Genomic DNA, 20,708 nt, shown 5'->3' with positions numbered 1-20,708 from the left:
CCTGGTATCTGAAGAAGTGTGCATGCACACGAAAGCTCATACCAAGAACTAACTTAGTTGGTCTTTAAGGTGCTACTGATGAGAGTTGGTTGACTTTTTCACTTAACTGTAGTGCTTATTTTTCCAGTGTTTTCCAGTAGAGGGAGTGTTGACTCCTTTAGTTTGAGCGATGACACTAGCTAGAAGAACGATTTTTGTATGATGAGTAGCTGACCTAGATCTGTTCTGCAGCTGTTACTGAAGTTACTTTGTAAACATAACATTTGCTAGAATAACAACCAATGCAGGGATTTTGTCCCAGTTTACAGAGTCAATTGTTAAAGGCGGACTCCCAGTTGTTGGTTGTTGTTTATTATACCATTGGATTATAGTGCAAACAACTACAGTATAGCAACAGTCACTAAGAGCTGTATTCCGAGGGGTCACTTTCTGTAGACCTGAATGCCTAGAAAAAGTGGGCAACTCTGCCATGTATCCCTGATAATGTTGACCCAGGAAGGGAAAGAAAGATGGTGGACGTGGGTTCAAGCTTCTGTCGCTTGAAGGGAATACAGTCATACTTCGGGTTGAATGCACTTCGGGTTGAGTGCATTTGAGTTGTGCTCCGCAGCAACCTGGAAGTAATGGAGTGTGTTACTTCCAGGTTTCGCTGCATGCGCAGACGCGGTGAAAAGTGACGCGCCATTGCTAGTTACGTTTGCTTCTGGATGCGAATGGGGCTCCGGAACGGATCCCGTTCGTATCCAGAGGTACCACTGTATTTGAAGAGGCAGGCAGGATCTGAAGAAGGCTCCTGTGTTTTTAGGAGGTGGAACTTCTCCAGCCCACGTCTCTTTCTAGCTTAACTCAAACATCAGAATAAGAATAAAGAATGCACATTCTCTCTGTATATATAAAATACTCCACTTTGCATAACCATTCTTGATTTGCTTATTACACTTTCACCATAGAATTGGAGTCTTCTGGGTGCAGAATCCAGAAATTATGGTACAGATAAAAACACCCTTCATTACAGTGGTACCTCGGGTTAAGTACTTAATTCGTTCCGGAGGTCCATACTTAACCTGAAACTGTTCTTAACCCGAAGCACCACTTTAGCTAATGGGGCCTCCTGCTGCTGCCGCACCGCCGAAGCACGATTTCTGTTCTCATCCTGAAGCAAAGTTCTTAACCCGAGGTACTATTTCTGGGTTAGCGGAGTCTGTAACCTGAAGCGTATGTAACCTGAAGCGTATGTAACCCGAGGTACCACTGTGTATGTAATTAGTGCATAAACTGACTAGATAAAAATTCTCAGTATTCTTTCTTACCCAAAATTCTTGGAAAACCATCCCTAAAGTTTCATAACGTGTCTGCTGTTAGGCCATGTATGATTTACACTTGTAAAATGCATTTCTGTATTCTGATTGATTTATTGCTACCTCTGGTGAAAGGTGGAATTTGGTCCTCCTGCCCTGCCAAACTCATCTGTGCATCCCATGTATATCTTTTTGTAAACCGCTTTGAGGTTTTTTACAATCAAGTGGGGTATAATTTTTGTGAGATAGATAGATAGAGATAGATAAATAGAACCATTGTAGCATGCAGTTAAGTTTTATAAAGGTAAGAGCATGGTGAGGTCACCAGTAAATATCAGGCAGTGTGCCGCTGAGTCATGTTCTGGTAATCCTGCACTTCACAACAGTTTCAAAAAGAGCTGGTAGATAGTTGATTTATAAGATAAAAGAGGGTTGGGTTGATGTTACATCCTTGTTTTACTCCTTTTTCTTGTTTGAAGGCCTTGTATTGTTCTCTCTGTGTTACAAACATTGGAAGAATTGGCACATGGATCTAATGAGATTGTGGGTTTTCTTTCTAGTTCTTGTTTTGTAGCAAAATTAGGACTTGGTACAGAATGCCAGATGGAGTCAAAATGTATTTCGAAGTCAAATATTTTCCCTTGCCTTGACATGTTTTGGCTAACGAACATCTGTTGTAGAAATTGTGGCCAGAGGTTCACTTAGACTCATAGAATCATAGACCTGTAGAGTTGGAAAGGACCCTGAGGGAGATTGTTCAGTTTGTCATTTCTTATAAAGTGAGCATCCATGCTTTGGAACTGCGTTAGTAAACTGTTTCAGATTCTACAACAGTTCTCTGGTGCTGTTGCAAATGCCTATTCCAGCCTCTGTAATTATAATGCATTCTCTGTGAGAAGTGCAAATGTTCCATCTGTCTTCAGGCCTCGTTGAACATAAGGTTTACTTTGATGTGACGAATACACAGTCATATAGAAAACTTTTTGTCAGAACTGAAAACCAACAAGGAATTCCTTGGGGGAAAGGCTATTGGAATTTCATGTCTAGCCTTTCAATAATAATGATGATGATGATGATGTGTATTTTGAAGTTGTGCATAACTTAGGGGGCTTCCAGACTAATTTGGGGTGGGATTGAATCACATACCAGCAAATTCAAGTTGATGCAATGAGAGTTGATTGGGAGGGCTTGCATAGCAAACCCACTCCACCAAAAGATCTGAATTTGGAAACCAATGGGGGAATGCCCTGGGAATAAGGCTTGACACATAACCTCCCTATAAACAAATCAGAGTGAATGTTTGTTAAATTGCCAATGTCAACCAATCCCCTGGCCAACAAACCAAGATGAATGCTCAATAAGCAGGTAAATAAATGGGTCATCAGGGAGTGCCCTGATTCCTATGTGTTCTTCCTGCATGGCAACAGCACCCATGTGGAGCAAAACGTTATATCTGAACCAGCCACATGTAACTTGGAGAGGTATCTCCTTGTGTCCCCTTGCCCCAGTCACTTGAGTCACTGAGATCATCCTGGCTCAGAATGCCATGGGCCTTCAACCCATCTTATTAAAATTTCCTCAGGTGGGAGCTGGTGCCATTGGCTGTGAGCTCCTGAAGAATTTTGCCATGATTGGCTTGGCTGCTAGTGAGGGTGGGAGCATCACTGTGACGGACATGGATACCATTGAATATTCCAACCTCAACAGGCAGTTCCTCTTTCGACCAGGGGATGTGTCGGTAAGTCTTGCAGTGAATATGGTGGAAAAGAGGTTTGGGTGAGGCGGTGCTGGGGACAGTTTGCCCAAGGAATAAATCTCAACAGACACGAGAATATTCACAAACCTATTTGTAATGTTACAGGGGAGAGGGTGGGTTCTGACTTGACTCTCTAACAAGTGCCGTGGCCAATGAACCCAGGCAATAACCAACTTCTTTCTACCCTGGATCTCCCTAGTAATATTCCCTTTGTTCCTGTAGAAGCAGAAGTCAGAAGTGGCAGCAGCTGCCGTAAAACTCATGAACCGCCACATCAATCTATCAGCACAGCAGAACCAGGTTGGACCAGACACAGAGCACTTCTATGGGGATGACTTCTTCCTTGGCTTGGATGGCGTTGCCAGTGCCCTGGACAGTCTGCAAACCAGTGAGTGTTTCATACAGAATGCCTGTGTTGTAGCCACCAGCTCCCTGTAATAAGCATTCCATGCTCAGAATGAATTACGTTACGCAGGCTTCTTTGAAAGTGCTTATTTTATATGATTAATCACCTACTTAGCATTTTCCCAACCACTTTCAAGTATTGAAAGCACCACACAGACATTATGTTTGCTTACAACAGCCCTGCAAAGTAGGCCAGTTTTTGTAAATAATAATAATAATAATAATAATAATTAATAATAATAATAATGTGTTAGTAATTTTTTATTATCCCCATATTGGAAATGGAAGGCTGAGGCAGACTAGCTTAAGGTCATGCAGTGAGCTCAGATGACATTTAAATCAGAACCCTTGATTCACAGTGCAATCATTTGTGCATTTACTCGGAGGTAAGCCCCTTGAATTGCCTAGTAAGTGGGTATAGGGTTGTAGCCATAGCCTCTGTTCCACACTGTGATTTCCTTGTGGGTGGGGGAACGGGGAAATAATGTATACAAATTCTAGTACTGTTGTTTCTCACAGGATGTTGACAGTTTTTGCAGGCTGGCCTAGAGTGTAGCGCAGAAGGGATGGTGGGAAGCTGCAGGCAAAGGCAGTATGTGTGCAGGGCAGGCATACATAAGCTGGAGGTCATCATGATAAAGGCAAGGACAGGGAGTTGTATAGGTGGACACAGAAGACTCTAAACTTTTTGTATCCTGGTCACTTTGCTCATGGACACGTCAGCTAATGAATCATTAACATAACCTGCTGCACACATTTTTCAAGCTTTATCCTATGAACTGGCAGACAGAAAACAAGCATATTTTTTTTTAAAAAGGAACAGATGTTGAGAGATTGGCACCCGTGAGCGTTGGGGGCTGCCCTCTAACCGGATCCAGACTAGATGGACCTGCTGCTGCTGTGGGCCAGCCACCTGGTGCTTCGTACACAGAAAGTTGATCCATTCCTGGGGGAAGAAATCCCATGTTACTTTATGGTTGACTGCATTGTGTATCCTGCCGATAGATATTAAAGGGGAGGTGAACCTAGGGAGCTAGAGTCAGGTTGTTGGCCCACCCAGATCAGCATTGTCTCTCTACTGACTACGTAGCAGCAACTCTCCATGGTTTCAGGAAGCAGCTCTTGTCCAGCAAGACTTGGGAGAGTCCAGGGATTGAACCTGGATCCTTCTGCATGCGAAGTAGCTATGGCCGTTCCCCTATGGGTATGTGAGGCAGGGCCGGCTAAGTCAAGGAGCTAGAAGGCCTGCATAATAAACAGGGCTGCTCTCACTTCTTGCCGAAACTGCCAGAGGCATCCCAGACCAAATCCAAAGTCCAGAGTCTTTGAAGTGTCTTGCAAATGCAGGCCCACAAAATATACACAGTGCTGATAAACAGGAAAGCTCTCTTGCTGTGTAGAGCAGGGAAGTCCCCAAGTCAGATCTTGAATCAGCTGTGAACATCCCTGGCTGGCCTTAGGCAAACCACAGTCTTTCTGCTTCATCACCTTCATCTGTGCTGTGATAATCCTGGCCTACCACACAGGATCGTTGTAAGGATGATTGAAATAGCTGTGTGTGCTTTTAATAGCATGCGAACACTGATAACAGACTGTCCAAGTGTCCCTATTTTCCAAGGACAGTGCCGGGTTAACAGACACCATCCTGTTTTCTGATTTGATCCTGGAATGTCCCGCTTTTCCTTAGGATGTGTCCCGATTTTCATAGGAGAAATGTTGGAGGTTATGTGCTAAAGAACTTGCAAGTGTCACCGTCATTAATTAACGGTCATAATACCCTGTTGGGGTTCAAGCCACAGACCACCAAACACACACTGAGCCATTATCTCCTGCTTTGCACATCTATAAAAAATGGAGGCTTTGTATGTGCTGAGGAGACTGGAATGGCTTGGCATCTACAAAAAAGGAGCCAGCAGACCATACAGACAGAAGAGTGTATTTGAGTGACAGAGGCTCTTTGTAGAGCTGGACCAAAATGTCTTGGGATACATTTTTTGAAGAAAATAATATATTGAGATTTCTCTTTTATTTCCCCTCCCTCCCTCTCTCCACCCAATCAGAAAAAGAAGTCCACTCTGCAGAAATTTGTCCAGCTCTTTTCCACCATTTGTGTGTGTGTGTGTCAGCTGCTGGGATGTCAGAGAATTCTGACAGGAAATTGCTGGTGTTTGCTTATTTGTGTGTGTGTGTGTGTGTGTGTGTGTGTGTGTGTGTGTGTAGACGTGATCTCGTGTCCCGTCTACCTCCTCTCTTTCTTCCCCTTTCCTCCTGCAGGAAAATACTTGTGCCAAAGGTGTGTGCAGTACCGCAAGCCTCTGCTTGATTCCGGAACAGAAGGCACCCGGGGGCACGTCCAGGTCTTTGTGCCCTTTCTGACAGAGTCCTTTGGCCAAGCTCAGGAGGAGGAAGAGACGCAGTACCCTCCCTGCACCCTGCGCCACTTCCCCAGCACCATCCAGCACACACTACAGGTGGGGGGGGGGGAGGCTGGTTTTTTCCTGGCCTCCTCAAATACTATTACTTATTCTTTCAGCCGCAGATCCACTCTGCAGTGCCTGCTGCTGCCAAAGAGACCCCTCTCCTGCCTTTCTCTCCAGTTGGTCCATGCCTAAAGAGGGAAAACTCTCAGCTGCCAAGCTCCTCTTCACTCCTTGCCTGGCCCCTTGGCTTCATTTACTCTTTCCAGGCAGCTGCACAAGGGCCAGGGCTGTCAACAGTGTTGACGGCAGGATACGGGGTCCAGCTGTTTCGCCCAGAAGCCAGGCCAAAATCCTTCGCCCTTTGCAGAGCTTCAGCTGCTTCTCCTTTTTCTGTGGCAGGGCCAGACAGACCCCTCTCTCTTTTTATCTCACACTGCCCTGGTGCCTTCGCATGCCCCTGCTTCCTTCACTCTGTGGAGCAGGAGATCCTGATGGGGAGGCTGTCTGGCTGGGCCTGTTATGTAGCATCAGGACCCTCAGGAGCAATAGGGGCAGGAGTTCAGTTTTAGGGAATGGCACCAGAGTTCCCAGACTGCACTGCAGCCCTGCAGCACAAGCCCTGCTCAAGGGCTTCCACTTGCACCACAGGGCCTTCCTTTCCTCTTGGTGCCCACCATGATTGGCTCTGGGGTGGGGGGGGTCAGGAGAACCTCCAGAACTTCACATAATGCAAAGAGAACTGCAGTACCTGCACTGACAGGACATTCATCACAGTGTGGTATTGAATTCCAACCTATATCTTTAAAGCACATTTGAAGCATATTTCCGCCCCTCAGAGAATTATGGGCACTGTGGTTTTTTAAGGATTGCTGAGAATTATAACTCTGTGAGGGGTAAACTACAGGGCCCAGAATTCTCTGAGGGAAAGAACGCGCTTTCAATGTGCTTTAATGTTAAGTGTGTAAGGTAAAAAAGATAAAAGGGAAAGGACCCCTGGACAGTTAAGTCCAGTCAAAGGTGACTATGGGGCTGTGGCACTCATCTCGCTTTCAGGCCGAAGCAGTGTGTGTATACTGCTTTAGAACCAAGGAACAACTGGAAGAGGTGGTCTGAGGCTGCAGTCCAGTGCCCATTTGCCTGAGAGTAAGCCCTGCCTTTTGCCTGAAATAATGTCCCTAACCCCTGTTCTAAGGGACCCCAAGTAACTGCTGACAAAAACTCCCCTGCCCCCATCTTTTTCTCTTGCAGTGGGCCCGAGATCAGTTTGAGGGACTTTTCAAGACAAAAGCAGAAAACGTCAACACATTCCTGAAGTGAGTATGGGGAGCGATCTTGACTGAGGTGATGTGGTAGATAAATGGCAGGAGGGAAAGCTTGGAGTGGGCTGTGTAGGGAATAGAGTGGATTTTGTTAAGGAGTCTTCTGGGTGAGGTAGAGGGAAGTTTACCACACATTCATATCCCACCTCTGAGCTGTAGTAGGAGCTGCTGCATCTGGAGTGGAAGGTGGAACTGCCTAGTGGCAGGACCCACTCAGAGCTCCACGTGAATAAAATTACTAGTTATACATTCAGTGCAAAAAAGGGGGCTCTGCAGCCGCCTAGAAGACATATTGATCATTATCCGAGTCCCATGATGACCACAGGTGGAATTTGCCTTGTTCCTAGTGGTGCCATTTTGGTGTGCTATACCAGTATGGTGTAATGGTTAAAGTATCAGGTTTGAATGGGGGAGAAATCCTAGCTGCCCTATGAAATTCACTGGGTGACCATAGTGGGCCAGTCCTGCCTCTCAGCCTAATCTGTTGGTGTTAATGGAATAACCCCCATTCACGCTGCTCATTGGGGGATGGTTGGGATAATACATGAGACAAACATGCTCAGAAACGTTTCCCTCCCTCTGCCCCCTGCTCTTGCCTTTTAACTTACTTGATGTCAAAAGGCACTTGGCCACTTCATTCCCATCCTGATTGCTTGTGTTGGGAATCCACAAGGGTGAGGTTCCTGGGCTGGAATTCTGATACCTCTCAAAGAAGGACCTTCATTGCCCCAAGACTCTAGAGCCAACCTCCAGTTGGCAAGCATGAGAAGAAGATGCTAGACTAGATGGGGCTTTGGTCTGATCCAGCAGGGCCCTTCTTAGGTCTTAAACTATTCTGGACATAAGACAGACAGATTGGTGTCTGTTAGGTGCCCCGGGCATTTGGAGAGGCACCATAGATATTTCTAAGCATGGAATTGATAACAAACTACCTACTAGGAAGAATTAAGAGCAATGTTATCTCCAAATTCTGCCACAAACGAGGTCTGTTGTTGTCCACAGGGACCCCAGCTTCCTAGAGTCCCAAGAAATGGAGGCTGTCAAGATGCTGGAGTCAGTGCGCATCAGCTTTCAGGAGAAGCCGTGCAACTGGAGAGACTGCGTGGTCTGGGCTCGGAGACTTTGGGAGCGCCTTTTCTCCCATGACATCCAGCAGCTGCTGCATAACTTCCCACCTGAGCATGTATGGGCCCTGCCTCTTTCCCTGGCCATTTCCTGGCTCCCAGTGTGGTGCTTTGCTAAGCACTCCTTTGCCTTTCTCTGTTACAATCACTCAGCACTGGCTCTGAGAGTTGGAATCCAGGTGTCTGGAACCAAATGCAGCAGACTTCTGTTGGCAGCTGCTTAATGTGAGATATATTAAGACCAAGTGGTAGTCTTTGCAAAGCCCATCTTTCAGTGAAGCAGGCACTTGGTTGGTGTTGCCTTCCAGCCCCCTGTAACATTAAGCCTCTGGTGGGAGATTCCTACTCACCCTTAGCCTTAACACCAGTAGTTCTCACTCTGGGCTCTTTCTAGGTGGGCCCACATCACCATTCATACGACCTGGTTCACATACAGCATCTCCAGTGGCTTTAATTGCACAAAGAACCAGCTGCTTATAGCTTTTGGCCCCACAGCAAGGCACAGGATGGTCACAGCAGGGCTGGCCCAAGACGTTTTGCTGCTTGAGGATCACATAAACACTCCATGACTGGAAGATGACTAGACTGCACTTGAATCTTAGTTCAACGCAGCCAATGGGGTGGTGTCGTCCACTGCACCTGAGGAGAGCAGGATTGTTTCCTGGGTATGTGACAGGCCTGTGGTACTCATAGCTTTGATCTCCAATCACGGCTCAGGAGGAACATCTGTGGCCCAGATACAGTTACTCACTCTGCCTAATGGTAGGGCTGGCTGTGGGTCGGAGGCAAACTGCACGGACAGTTCCTGAAACAGCAACTGAGAGGCCAAAGGCAGGCAATCTGGTCCAGGAAAGCCTGACCGTCAGGCTGGACAAAGCAGTCTGTGTAACACCTCAAGCAACAAGTTGTTAAACCTAGGACAGTTCTTATATAAGGTCAGCAGGGCCCTTCTTAATGATGGCGACATGGGTTCTAGAGTACATTCTCTGGGCACTGAGTCAGTTGCTCCCCTCCCTCCATTATGAATCAGGCTGCTTCCTTTGGACCTGGTGCACAACACAGGCTGGTATTTGACCTCCTTGCAGTCCCAGTGACTGGGCAGCACTAGTCACCAATGATTGGCTGAAATAATTTTGTGGTTGGTGGTTATGTTTTGTCCCAGGTGTCTTGGTGGAGCGAAATTATATGGTTTTGGCATATGAGTGAGCCAATGTTCGCTTTCACAAGGAACCTAGTACTGCTGTCTGAACTCTGGAAAATCAACAACATGCACGTTTACATATTTTTTCCTTGGCCCTTGACTTGTTCTCTCTTCCTTGGCTGTGCACAGTCTCTCTCTCTCTCCCTCCCCCTCCCTCTCTCTCCAGTTCCCATCATTTTAGGCTGCAGAAACCTTTGGCCCTCTTCCAGCCCTTGCTTGGCCTGTAGAGTTTCCTTCCTTGAACTTCTCCTCCTCCCGCCCCCTCTGATGCTGCTTCCTGACTGATCCCATCTGTCTTTGTCCCCAGGAGACAAGCTCTGGACTTCCTTTCTGGTCAGGGTCCAAGCGATGCCCACAACCGCTGAAATTTGACAGCAGTCATGTGAGTGGGGAGCTCAGCTTGAGAAGTGGGGGGAACTTGGGATGCAATGGAGGTTGCACCCTCAGCGAGGAACATCTAGGAGAGATCAGGACATTTACACAGCTAGGTTCACCACTTCCTAGTCTCATGGTCAAAGAAAGGGACGAATGTAACTTTTCAGGGGGGGGAAAGAAAAAGCAATAAATGGAAATTAGTGCCTTTTTTATTCTTGCTGTCTAGAGCAGGTGGAAACCCCTCATCTTTTTTTCCATCTTATTTATTGTGTAAAATAGCACCAACATGTTCCATGACACCCTAATTGATGAGCAGGAGGTTGGCTCTGTTTTTCTCATTTGATTGATCTGCCTAGTTTAAAACAGTGAACTGACCATGAACCAAGCCCATCTTATACCTCTGTAGAAGTGTGGGTTGCAAATGACCCAGGATCCAGCACATTTGGCATGTAAGATTCCCAAAATCATTGTTCCCACCAATTTGGGCTTGTATCCAATGTTGCATGGATACACTTCTACTGTGAGATTTCCGCTTCCTTTCTTCTGCCTGCACGCTCCCAAAAACTGCTCTGGAGGCTCCCTCAACCCTTTGGACCAGATTTTGGTGGTGGCTGTAGCAGGGAGGAGAGGAAGGGGAAGTTCTGTTGTGCAAGCGGAAGTCTGTTTGAGTAGAGTGGAAGAGCAGGGTTGGATATAGCCCCCGGGTCTGAATCTGGCAGCAGGCTTCCATGAGTTGGGATGCTGTTTTGACTGTGTAGGAGGGAAGAGGATGCTTAGCTGAGTTGGAAGGAGTCTACATTTCTGGAAGAGCAGCCAGTAGAGCCAGTTACTGGTTGTCAGGAGAAGGAAACAGTCCATAGTGGGGAAGGGTGCTGCTGTCTCTGATGCACCTTCTGTGTTTTTCTAGACCACCCACAAGACCTTCATTTTGGCTGCCAGTCACCTCTTTGCCAATACCCACAAGCTGTGTGTGAGTGAGGATGATTCTGTCACTTCCCGAGTCCTCTTTGGCTCGCATCTGCCACCTTTCCAGCCACTTCAGGGAGTGCATATCCCCCTCACTGACCAAGAGATGCAGAATCCACAAGACTCTGTTGGTAAGAAGTTTGCTGAAGGGCAGGTATCTCAACCGTTCCAACCAGACCCTAGCAGGGAACCTGTGTTGTTGGACTCCAACTCCCATCCCATCAGCCCCAGCCAGCCTGGCCAGTGTGGTCAAGGATGATGGGAACTGTAGTACAGCAACATCTGGAGGGCTGCAGGTTTCCCATCCTTCCTTAGAGCAGTCTGCCAACCGTGTCACATCTGTGAATGGAGCGCCAGGAAATGCAATGGGATCTCTAAGGGTGAGATGAGACTTGGGCTTCCCACACAGTAGACCCAAGCCAGAAGTGGATAACATGCTTCTCCCTGCATTGCTCACATCTCAGGCCACTGCTGGGCTGTGTCCCCGCCTACTACCCCTAACTGTGTCTTTCAGATGAGGCAGAGGTGGGAGAGATGAGGAAGGAACTGGCAGCACTGAGGCAAGAGCTGGAAAAGCAAAAGTCCCTCATGTCTAATGCTATGGAGCCCATTCACTTCGAGAAGGTAAAAAACGTTCCTGTGTGTTTCCATCTCTCTTTGCATTTCCCTCTGAGCTCCAGGTTTCCAAAGGCAGAAGAGCATGACCCTTCTTGGAGGAGAGAGGGTGTGGTGTGTGACTCTGCTGTTCCAGCCATGACTTCCCCTCCTGCAGCTCTGCTTATGCCTCTTAATCCTCAACAGGTTAATTTCGGTTAAGATCAACAGTGCTTTCTTGAGATGACTCACAGACAAATTTTCCCAGTGCCCCAGTATCTGTAAAGGGCAGGCACAGGCAAGATATTTTACGTTCAGGGTTCAGATGCCCAAATAAAAAATTACTATCTGATTTCATCATGTGCTAAAAGTTTGAGTATAGAGGCTTAGAGGCTGAGCTACAAATCAGGATGCCTCGTTCTGAATCTCATCTCTGGCATGAACTCGCTGATACTCAACAAGCCACGGTCTCTGGGTCAGCCTTCAAACTTTAAAATAAGAGTCAGAATACTGGCCTACCTTGCAGGATACGTATATGGATTACTACAAGAAGCAATGATGAATAGACCGTAGGGTTGCCATAAATCTGGAATTTCCATGACGCAGCCAGAATACTACAGTGGGGAGCAGTGTCTGGGCGGAAATTACTGAAAAGTCTGGGGAAAACCAGACGAGTGAAAACCGTTGTTGGCAGTTCAGATTTTGTTTAATTAATTTTTTTTTAAAAAATAATTTTTTTTGAAATACAACAACCCTAATAGACAGATACTTTTAAGAAGTATTCTGAAGGAATAAACTATGTTTAAAATGTGAATGCCCTATATAACCAATGTTATTGCAATTTTGCCAAAAAGAGCTCAACAACCTTTGTGTGCGGATTTCCACTTTTTGAAATATGGCAACCCTAAGTAATAATGACACAGGAAATCATGGTTTGTCATTACGTCTGAATCAGGCTAATTTGTTACAGTCCAGACCACTTGTTCTGTAGCCCCTATTGGACACTGAATGAGGAGCTGCTTTCTGTAGGCAAAGCATGTTTTTCTGCCATCCCCTATCTTTTAGTTCTGTATTGTAGCTGAGAGACTGTTTTATTCAGCTAAAATGACACTAGTAGCTGAATTGTGGGGGTTTTTTTTGTTAATGTGTTCGGTAGAGTTGGGAGAGGGCCCACTTCTACTCCACAGCTGCTGTTACAGAAGTTTCTTCATACAGTGAGCATTTGTCTGCACAACTGCAGATGTAATGTGGGGAGTTTGTGGGGATTATATCCCAATATATCATCAGCTGCCAGGATTGGGGCCCAGATTTCAGTTAAGGTAGAATATTTTCCATATATTGGAGGTTAGGTTGAAAGCTGCTGTCAAACAGCCCTAATAAAAAAAATCTGGTTTGTATGGAATGTTTTGTTGCTTTGACCTTTTAAGGGTTTTTGAGGGGTGGGGGAGGTTTGTGCCTGAAGTTTAAAGTTGTATTTTGTGTAGATTGAGATTCAGGATTTACATATGCACTGCCCGCCACAGGTTTCTTGAATGTATGAATTTCATTTCTGTCTTTACTGGTCCAGTAGAACTAAGTACCCAAGTCCCACTGATTCCACTGGGAAGGGTTTGAGTGGATATTTAAAACTCCTAAGGTTGTGTACACTTTACCAGTTTAAAAAGCAGCTAGGGTGTACTTTTTTCTCTGGATAGAAACTGGTCTGGACGAAAATGCATCAAAATGCAGTATTTCATAAGAAACAACAGGATAGATACAGATTGTGGCTAATGTTGTATGTACAGCACTTCCCAAACCAGTGGTGAGAGCACACTGGTTGTAAACAGAGGTGGAGGGTGGGTGTTGGCACAGCCAAAGATGTCCCTGAAATTGACAGTTGCTGTAAGCTGCAGTTCTTGTGTCCAGCTTTTGGAGGTGCCAGAGTGCCAGGAATGGGTTGGGATGAGCCTAGGGTCAGTATCCCTCCCGCAATCTGCGTAGTACCTAGCCTACTACTCTCTTAGGCTGTGTACGCACTTCTGTTCACATCCAGCACCATCCCACCACTCTTTTGGGAAGCGGTGTACACACAACATAAGCATCTATCCTGCATCTATCTTGTAATTTCTTATGAAATGCTGTTTTGATGTGTTTCCTCCACAACCAGCTTCAATCCAAAGTGAGAAAAAGGACAACCTAGACATGTTTTAAAATGCTAATGCGTACACAGCCTTATACCCAGCCCTGTTTGTGGTTTGCAGCGCATGACCCACCCTCCTACAGGCTGTGTTCTTTTCTGAGTGCAGAACAAACGAGCCAAGAAGGATCAGAAGAGTCTGTTCTTGAGTACAAAATGGCAGTTGGTTATCAAGCCAGGCAGTGGAGTCCTTCAGCCAGGAACTGTGTGTTTTTGTCACTTTCATATTATTTCTATAAACAAGGCTTTCTCCAATCATAGTACGTAAGGACTAGGAAGCTGCCTCATCAGATTATTTGTTTTGCTGACCCAATGCTGCTTGCCAAAACTGGTAGAAGCTCTCTAGCATCTCCCCTGCAATCTGATTTTAGCAGCAGATGCCAAGTGCCTTCTGTCTGCTAAGGGTGGCCTCTGCCCTGCAGTGTGGTCTGCCTCATACACTGGGGGAAGCTTATGTTGTACCATGGCTACTCAGATGGTTACTTAGTCAGATTCTGTGCCTGTGCACGTGGTGCAAATTTGTGTATAGTTGCTTGTGATTAGCACATTTTATTCTGCTCCTGCTATTCATGGGAAAATGCAAAGAGTTTTGCAGGGAACTGAAGCTCTGCCTCCTAGACTCTAGGCCTTTGGCTCTTCAGACATTGTTGGACTCCAATTCCAGGTCACAGTGAGAGCTGTGGTCTAGCAACATCAGAGAACCAGATTCCCCACCCCTTCTCTTCTATGGTTAAAAAAAAATCACACCATGCACACAAACCCTGGCTGTAACCTCTGTTAAGTTTCCTTGCCACCCTTTGTAGACCTTGCACACCCTTTGTTCTCATCCTCATCCCACTAAGATCCCTTCTCTTTTCCCCTCTGTCCTTGCCACCCTTCTCTGGCCTCGATTGATTCTGCAATTTGTTGGGCCCTCAGGGGAATGACATTCACTTGAACTTCGTCATGACAGCAGCCAATCTGCGAGCTGAGAACTATGGCATCCCTCCGGCTGATAAGCTCCAGGTGAGGAAAGGAGGCGGGGCTTTGGGAGTCATTTTCCCCAGTCGCCTGCCAGCTTCAGGAAATAAAGTGGGGCGGGACGCATTCATGTGTCTGTCTCTGGCCTAGCAGCATCCCTCCCTCCAGTAACCTCTGGTACGTTTTCCCATTCACTGTCTTCATGCTGAAGGCCCAGTTTGATTTCCACAGGCGATGAAGATCGTGGGGAGGATCGTGCCTGCCATTGCCACAACCACAACTGCTGTAGCTGGTCTGGTGTGCTTGGAGCTTTACAAGCTGGTGTGGCGACACAGGCGACTGAGTTCCTATCGCAACAGCTTCCTGCAGCTCTCGGAGCCCCTGCTCAATCGCTTCCAGCCTCTCTCGTCTCAACCAATATACAAGGTGAGGCCTGGGCTCTGGGCTCATCATGCTTTGAAGGTAGAAAGAAGCTCAGTAGGGCCTGCTTTTCCTACCAGACTGGCAGGGAGGGCGGGAAGGAGAGAGACACTATGCGCATTTAGATGGGCTGCTGTTCTTTACACTTAGAGCTAACTCTGCTGAGGTTGTAGATCAGAGGCAGAAGACCTTTTTCAACTCAAGGGCCATGTTCTCTTCTGGACTGTCACCTGGGGGCCACATGCCAGAGGTGGGTGGAACCAGAGGCAAAAAGAGGACGACCAACAGATGTACATTTTCACTTTGTACAATATACACACACCTCCCTGTCCTCCATCCAGGCAAGTAAAAAGCATTATTGGAGTTCAAGGACACATCCTAGCTAAGCAAGATTGCTTGAGGAGAGTGTGAGGCAGGGTTGGTGAAGGACGTGCGGTGGGAAGAGGGCCGTGGCTGGCAAGGGACAGACTTGGAGGTTCCCAAGTCTCTAGAAGTGAGAACATGGAGTGCTGCAGTGTGGAGAGTAAGTCATTCAGGAACAAGAATCTGCCTTCCCCAAGGCTAGTGCAGTATCCCATATAGCTGGATTAGAGGCTCTGTACCTAGGAGCACTTTTGTGTGGGCACAGGCATTGATCCAGACAGGTATCTCCTTAATTCCCTCCCCCCTCCAGCTCTTAAAAATCTAAATGAAACAGCAATGGCTTGCTCTTGTCCTGTGCTGCAGAGTGCACTTAAGAGCAGCTTTGGACGTTTCAAGACAGATGTACAGCACCTCATGCCTTTAGTTCTTACGCTGCTGCTGTGATGACCAAAGCCAAACAGGTATGGAAAGATTTGCACGTCCAGCCTGCAAACCTCTCCTGACCAAGTTCCCCTTAAGACATTACAGCAGCATTGGGACAACCACTGTAGCCCTTGAGCACCACTGTGATGGTGGTGCTGTGATGCTTTCAGGCCTTACTGCCGTCCGTTCCCAGAGCGCCCAGCTATACCTTATCCCTGAAAGTGGACCACGCAGTCAGAACTTGCGCAAGCCTCGTCAGCTGGAGCTGGTGCTAGAATGGCTGCCCCGTAGGGATGTCAGCAACTCCCAGACTGTGTTGAGGGGGAGACTTCCTACTCCATCTCTCCTGTCTGGGTGCTGGGTACTGAGCAGCTTGCCAGGAGCCGATGTGTGGGGGAGGACGGCTGTTCCCACTCAGCTGCTGACCCTGCCTTTCCTGAGCCCCTTCTGGCAGGCAGAAGGCGAAGGAGATCTAGTTTCAGAAGCCGGTGCCTGGCGTGTGTATCAGGCTAGCAGCAGTGTGGAAGGAGAGGCACAGACGGGGCTGCCTGTGAGCTGTCAGACACAGGAAATGGTCTTTAACCTGCATCTGACACACACAGCTGGTGCCAAGCTGGATCTCTGGCTCTTCTTGCCCTGGCCTAACTCAACACCCCTTTCCTTTAGCCTCAGCCCCAGATGCTGGTTCTTGACCTTTCCGCACAGGCATCTGTGCATCCACTGGGTGTTCTGAACCGCTTTGACTGAGAGGTGTTTCTTGGAGGTATGGCCAGCAGGCCCAGTGAATCCAAAATGGGCCCTCATGCAAGGCAGTGAACATTTGTGCCTTGCAGGCATGCAGTAGATACTTGGTGGACATCCTGAGAGCAGCATAAGGCGATAGAATTTCCCCAGCCATACTACCTTCAGCCGATAGACAAGTTGTTGTGTGCGAATAATTATGGTAGGTTTGGCATTACTGTCAAAGATGTAGTGGTGAGCTGGACAAGGGAAAACAAACAGATCTTGAATCCTGGCAAGACCCTGGTTCACATGTCCAAGAAATTGGTGAGTTTCCCAGGATGAGAAAGGAGTAAGCATGCAGTCTGGAGTGGCAGCTGCAAATGCTCCTAGACCTGGGTAATGTGGCCACAGTAGTCTAGGCACTGGTAACTTCAAGACTGGCTTGCTTCACTGCACTCTTTGTGGGGCTTCCCCTGTATTTGGCCCATAAAGTGCAGTTGTCAGTGCTGCAACACAATTGCTGACAGGAGTGCCAACGTATTATACTTCTTCCTAAAGATCTTCACTTGCCGCCAATTTGCTACTGAGCCAAGGTCATGGTTTTACTAGTAGTATATAAAGCTCTTAACAGCTTCAGACCAATTTAATTGAGACATCCTTGCCCCATATGTACCTACTTGGCAACTTCTATCAACGGAACACGCACTTTTACAAGTGCCATTTAATACGTGTTCGGCTTCTGTGAAGTTTTGGAACTCCTTAGCATTTAACTTCAGTCAGGCGCCTTCATTGTACTTTTAGACTCTTGCTTAAAAAAATTATTTCAGCGAGCCTATTTTGACATATAATTAAGTTATGCCTAATCTTTTTTAAAATTCTGATCTTAACTCCATATTATTGATAATTATTTTACTGTTTAAATATGCATCACTAAGATTTTTTTATTAAGTGGTTTATAAAATTTCATACACACACACACATATATATATATGGGGTGGGGTGGGGGGGTGCATCTTCTGACAACAGGGTGACTAGCCAAGGAAACAGAGAGCAGACATACATGCTGACAATTAGGAAGTGCAATTCATGTTCATCTGTTCACGTTTGTAACATCTTATATATCTTTGGATGCAATTCACTGGCTTCAGTTTCCATGTAATGTTAAGCCAAACCATGGCTTAGCGTAAATGGGGTAGGCTCCTAGATATTGCAGCTGCTTTGTTACACTTCTGCTCCTGCTGCTGCTATGCTGATGTGAGCAGCTTAGGGTTTAATCAAAACCTGGATTCATGGTTTATTTCCTCCAGACAAACCATGGCTTGTTAAGCCAAGGACAAAACTTGGTTACAGGTCGTGCTTTATCTGGAGCTCGAGGAAACATGGGCTTGGGTTTGGACAGTACGCTAAGTCGTGGCTTAGCAGTAGCAGGATCAGATGAGAAGCAGAGGTCACAATCTCATCTATATCATTTGTGCTGAGCTATTTTGTGCTGACTGGATCACTGTATCTTGTTTTACTACTGTCAGTGTTGAGCCTTTTCCAGGAAAGGACATAGCAAGACATAAGCGGATGTTTGTTTATTACTTGTGTATCCTGCCCTTCCTCCAATGAGCTCAGGGTTGCATTTGTAAGATTCCTGGGCAGCCTCCCATCCACTCCCAGACCTACTTAGCTCAGAGTTGGAATTACGGCACATTGGGCAATGCCCTAAGCCGGCCCTCGCTTATTCTGTAGGGTTGCCTTACCAGCAGTGCCATTAACAGTCCTATACAATGGCTTCTAGCTAGCTGCCTCTTCGTAAGGCATTCTGCCATTCATTGTATAGATGTGGATGCATATGTGTGTACATGTGCATGCATGAGCCTGCACACATGTATGCAAATACACACGCGTACACATACATAGACTTTGGGGGTGCTTTCCCCCCTTTTTTGTGGCAGCCCCAAGACTTCACATTCCTCCAAATTTGTTGGGGCTAGGGCCAGCCTTGGCTTCCTTGCAAACCCCCCCCAACCCTCCCTTTTCTGGAGAGAGAAACCAGAGCTTGGATGGAGGGGGGGGAGTTGTGGAATCGGTGAGGAGGGCGGGAGAGCAAGAAGCTAAATTAAGAGCGTCTGTTTGAATAGAAGCCTTTTTGTCTTGAGTTTATGGAGTGCGAGGCTGGGGCTTCCTGCTACACAGGAAGCGCAGATTGGAACCAGATTGGTGGGACCGGAGCGGGGTGGAGGGGCGGGCAGGAAAGACGGGGTGGGGGGGGAGGCCGGCTCTTCTATCGCCACAGATTTCCACGGCTTCGGCTCTCGGCGCCTCTGTTCCTCCACCCCCCCCCGCCCCCTCCATCGCTCCCAGTTCAGATCACGCTGCACGGCCCGAGGGCTTGCTGAGCGCGCGCGCAGGCCCCAAACGTCCTGTGATTATTTTTTTTAAAAGGACATCTCAGATTTCTTAACAGCCCAGCTCCGCAGAAGGGTCCCTATATAAGCAGGAACTTCAAAGCTTCCCTTGTGACGCGGGGGTGGGAAATGATTTTTTGTGTGAGAGAAGAGAGTTTTTGAATCTTGGAGCAGCTGTGCAGTGTGTGAGCTCTCTCTCCCTCTCCCCTAAAGTATTTTAAGAGGAAAAGGCCTGGCTGCAGCGAAGTGGCACCGTGCCCAGTTTGCCCATGTCAGCCCTCTGGGAATGGAGGGCATTCTGGTGGTGCTATAGATAGAACCGCCGTCGGAAAAAGGGGGAAGGAAAAAGAAACCAGAGCAGCAGTGGTTGGGTTTGCAGTCGTAGGACCACTTGGGGCAAAGGACAGTTTGCTTCCACTTTCAGGAGTGAGTTTGCCCCCCCCCAAGTGAAATCATGAATCCATTCCTGAAAGCAGCGAATCTGAAATTGCTTCCCCTCGGAGCTGGGTGGGTGGGGAACCAGGAGAGGAGGGGAGCCGATGGAGTGAATAGAGCGCAGCATCAGGAGGAAGGGAGCAGCTCCAGATGAGGAACGGGGCTGATTTGCAAAAGGGAATCGAGAGCGGTGCCGGGTCCAGGAACGTGTGGAACTGATTAAGCAGCATATGGGAGTCATTACTTAGCAAGGGCTGGCGACTGGGGGAAGGGAGCTCTTACCCTGGCGCCAAAGGATTCACGCCTAACCCCCCCCCCCATAAGATTCATTGGACCTTTGCTCCTTAGTGCCTGAGCCGATTTTTTAAATTATTTTTTTGGCGGGTGGGTGTGGGAATAATAAGTTTGCAGGGCACTGTAAGGCAGGCATGAGCAAAGGGGGGAAAAATCAGGCAAAGGGGTTTTTTCTTTGCATCGGGACAACCAGCCAGCTGGGGGACGCATTGCTTAGAACAGAACCCAACTCCTGTTGCCCCAGTCTCTGCAGGCTGGTGCTTTCCGGTTCTGCTTTGCTGTGGAAGCAGCATTAAGGTGCTGGAAGGTGAAGAGCTGAGCAAGAGGTGCTAATGAGTCCCCTGTCAGTGTGAAAGGCCAAGCCCAGCCATATGGTTCTTTTGGAAGGATGGGAATCTGCCCTTTGGGTTGGCAACAACATAGAAGAGCAAATGGGATGGACCATATGGTCCCAAATGGCCATAATTTTTTTGCGGGGAGGCAACTTTCATTTCCAACTCTAGTCTTCCTCCTCCCAAGCATGTTCTTCCAAAAAAGAAAGAAAGAAAGAAAGAAAGAAAGAAAGAAAGAAAAAGAAGTGTGGTCAGGAGCGAGACTTTGCATGTTTCAAACCAAAGCATATCCTCTCTCGTTTACAGGGATTTGGCTTTTTCATGCACACTCTTATTAATGCTTTTAGAAAAAATGGCCACTCATTTGGAATAATATCTCCAAGCAGGTGTACATAATAAGATAATTATCAATAAAACACAGATTGCAACCAGCAAAACATTTTTAAAAGAACATAACTGAATGATGTGTTTGGATAGTCTTGCTGAAATAAAGTTTTCAGCTGGTGTCTAAAACAATAGGAAGGGCAACTTGCAGGGCACCAATGCATAGCTGCTACCACACTATAGCTGAGCTTTTGTCCATCTTGCTGCACCAGCCAGCTGAAAACATGAGTTCCTCCTTCCTGCTTCTGTTCTGTTCCTTTTTGTAATTTGCTTTCCGTTCTTCAGAATGCCAGCAGCACTTCCCAGGGCTTGCAGGAAGCATGAGTGAGTACTGTATGGTGCTCCTG

General features: G+C 47.2%; 1 protein-coding gene across 5 annotated transcripts in view; it reads left to right on the top strand.

Annotated features, from left to right (window-relative positions):
• Positions 1 to 20,708, top strand: part of UBA7 (ubiquitin like modifier activating enzyme 7) — a 48,210-nt gene that overhangs the window by 19,838 nt on the left and 7,664 nt on the right. For 4 of the 5 annotated variants that reach the window (XM_083488667.1, XM_083488668.1, XM_083488669.1 and 1 more), the window contains 10 exons: positions 2,881 to 3,036; positions 3,277 to 3,442; positions 5,734 to 5,930; positions 7,128 to 7,192; positions 8,201 to 8,381; positions 9,831 to 9,905; positions 10,806 to 10,995; positions 11,379 to 11,488; positions 14,553 to 14,639; positions 14,826 to 15,020. In XM_083488667.1, coding sequence (XP_083344793.1) covers positions 2,881 to 3,036; positions 3,277 to 3,442; positions 5,734 to 5,930; positions 7,128 to 7,192; positions 8,201 to 8,381; positions 9,831 to 9,905; positions 10,806 to 10,995; positions 11,379 to 11,488; positions 14,553 to 14,639; positions 14,826 to 15,020 — 1,422 coding nt within the window. Of the gene's footprint in view, positions 1 to 2,880; positions 3,037 to 3,276; positions 3,443 to 5,733; positions 5,931 to 7,127; positions 7,193 to 8,200; positions 8,382 to 9,830; positions 9,906 to 10,805; positions 10,996 to 11,378; positions 11,489 to 14,552; positions 14,640 to 14,825; positions 15,021 to 15,740; positions 15,839 to 20,708 lie in introns of all 5 variants that reach the window. The other variant, XM_083488670.1, reaches the window with a different exon arrangement.

Source organism: Podarcis liolepis, assembly GCF_965112155.1.
Source record: "Podarcis liolepis genome assembly, chromosome: 2".
Lineage (NCBI taxonomy): Eukaryota > Metazoa > Chordata > Lepidosauria > Squamata > Lacertidae > Podarcis > Podarcis liolepis.
Note: the sequence above shows the minus strand (reverse complement) of the source record. Positions and strands in the feature narration are given on the sequence as shown.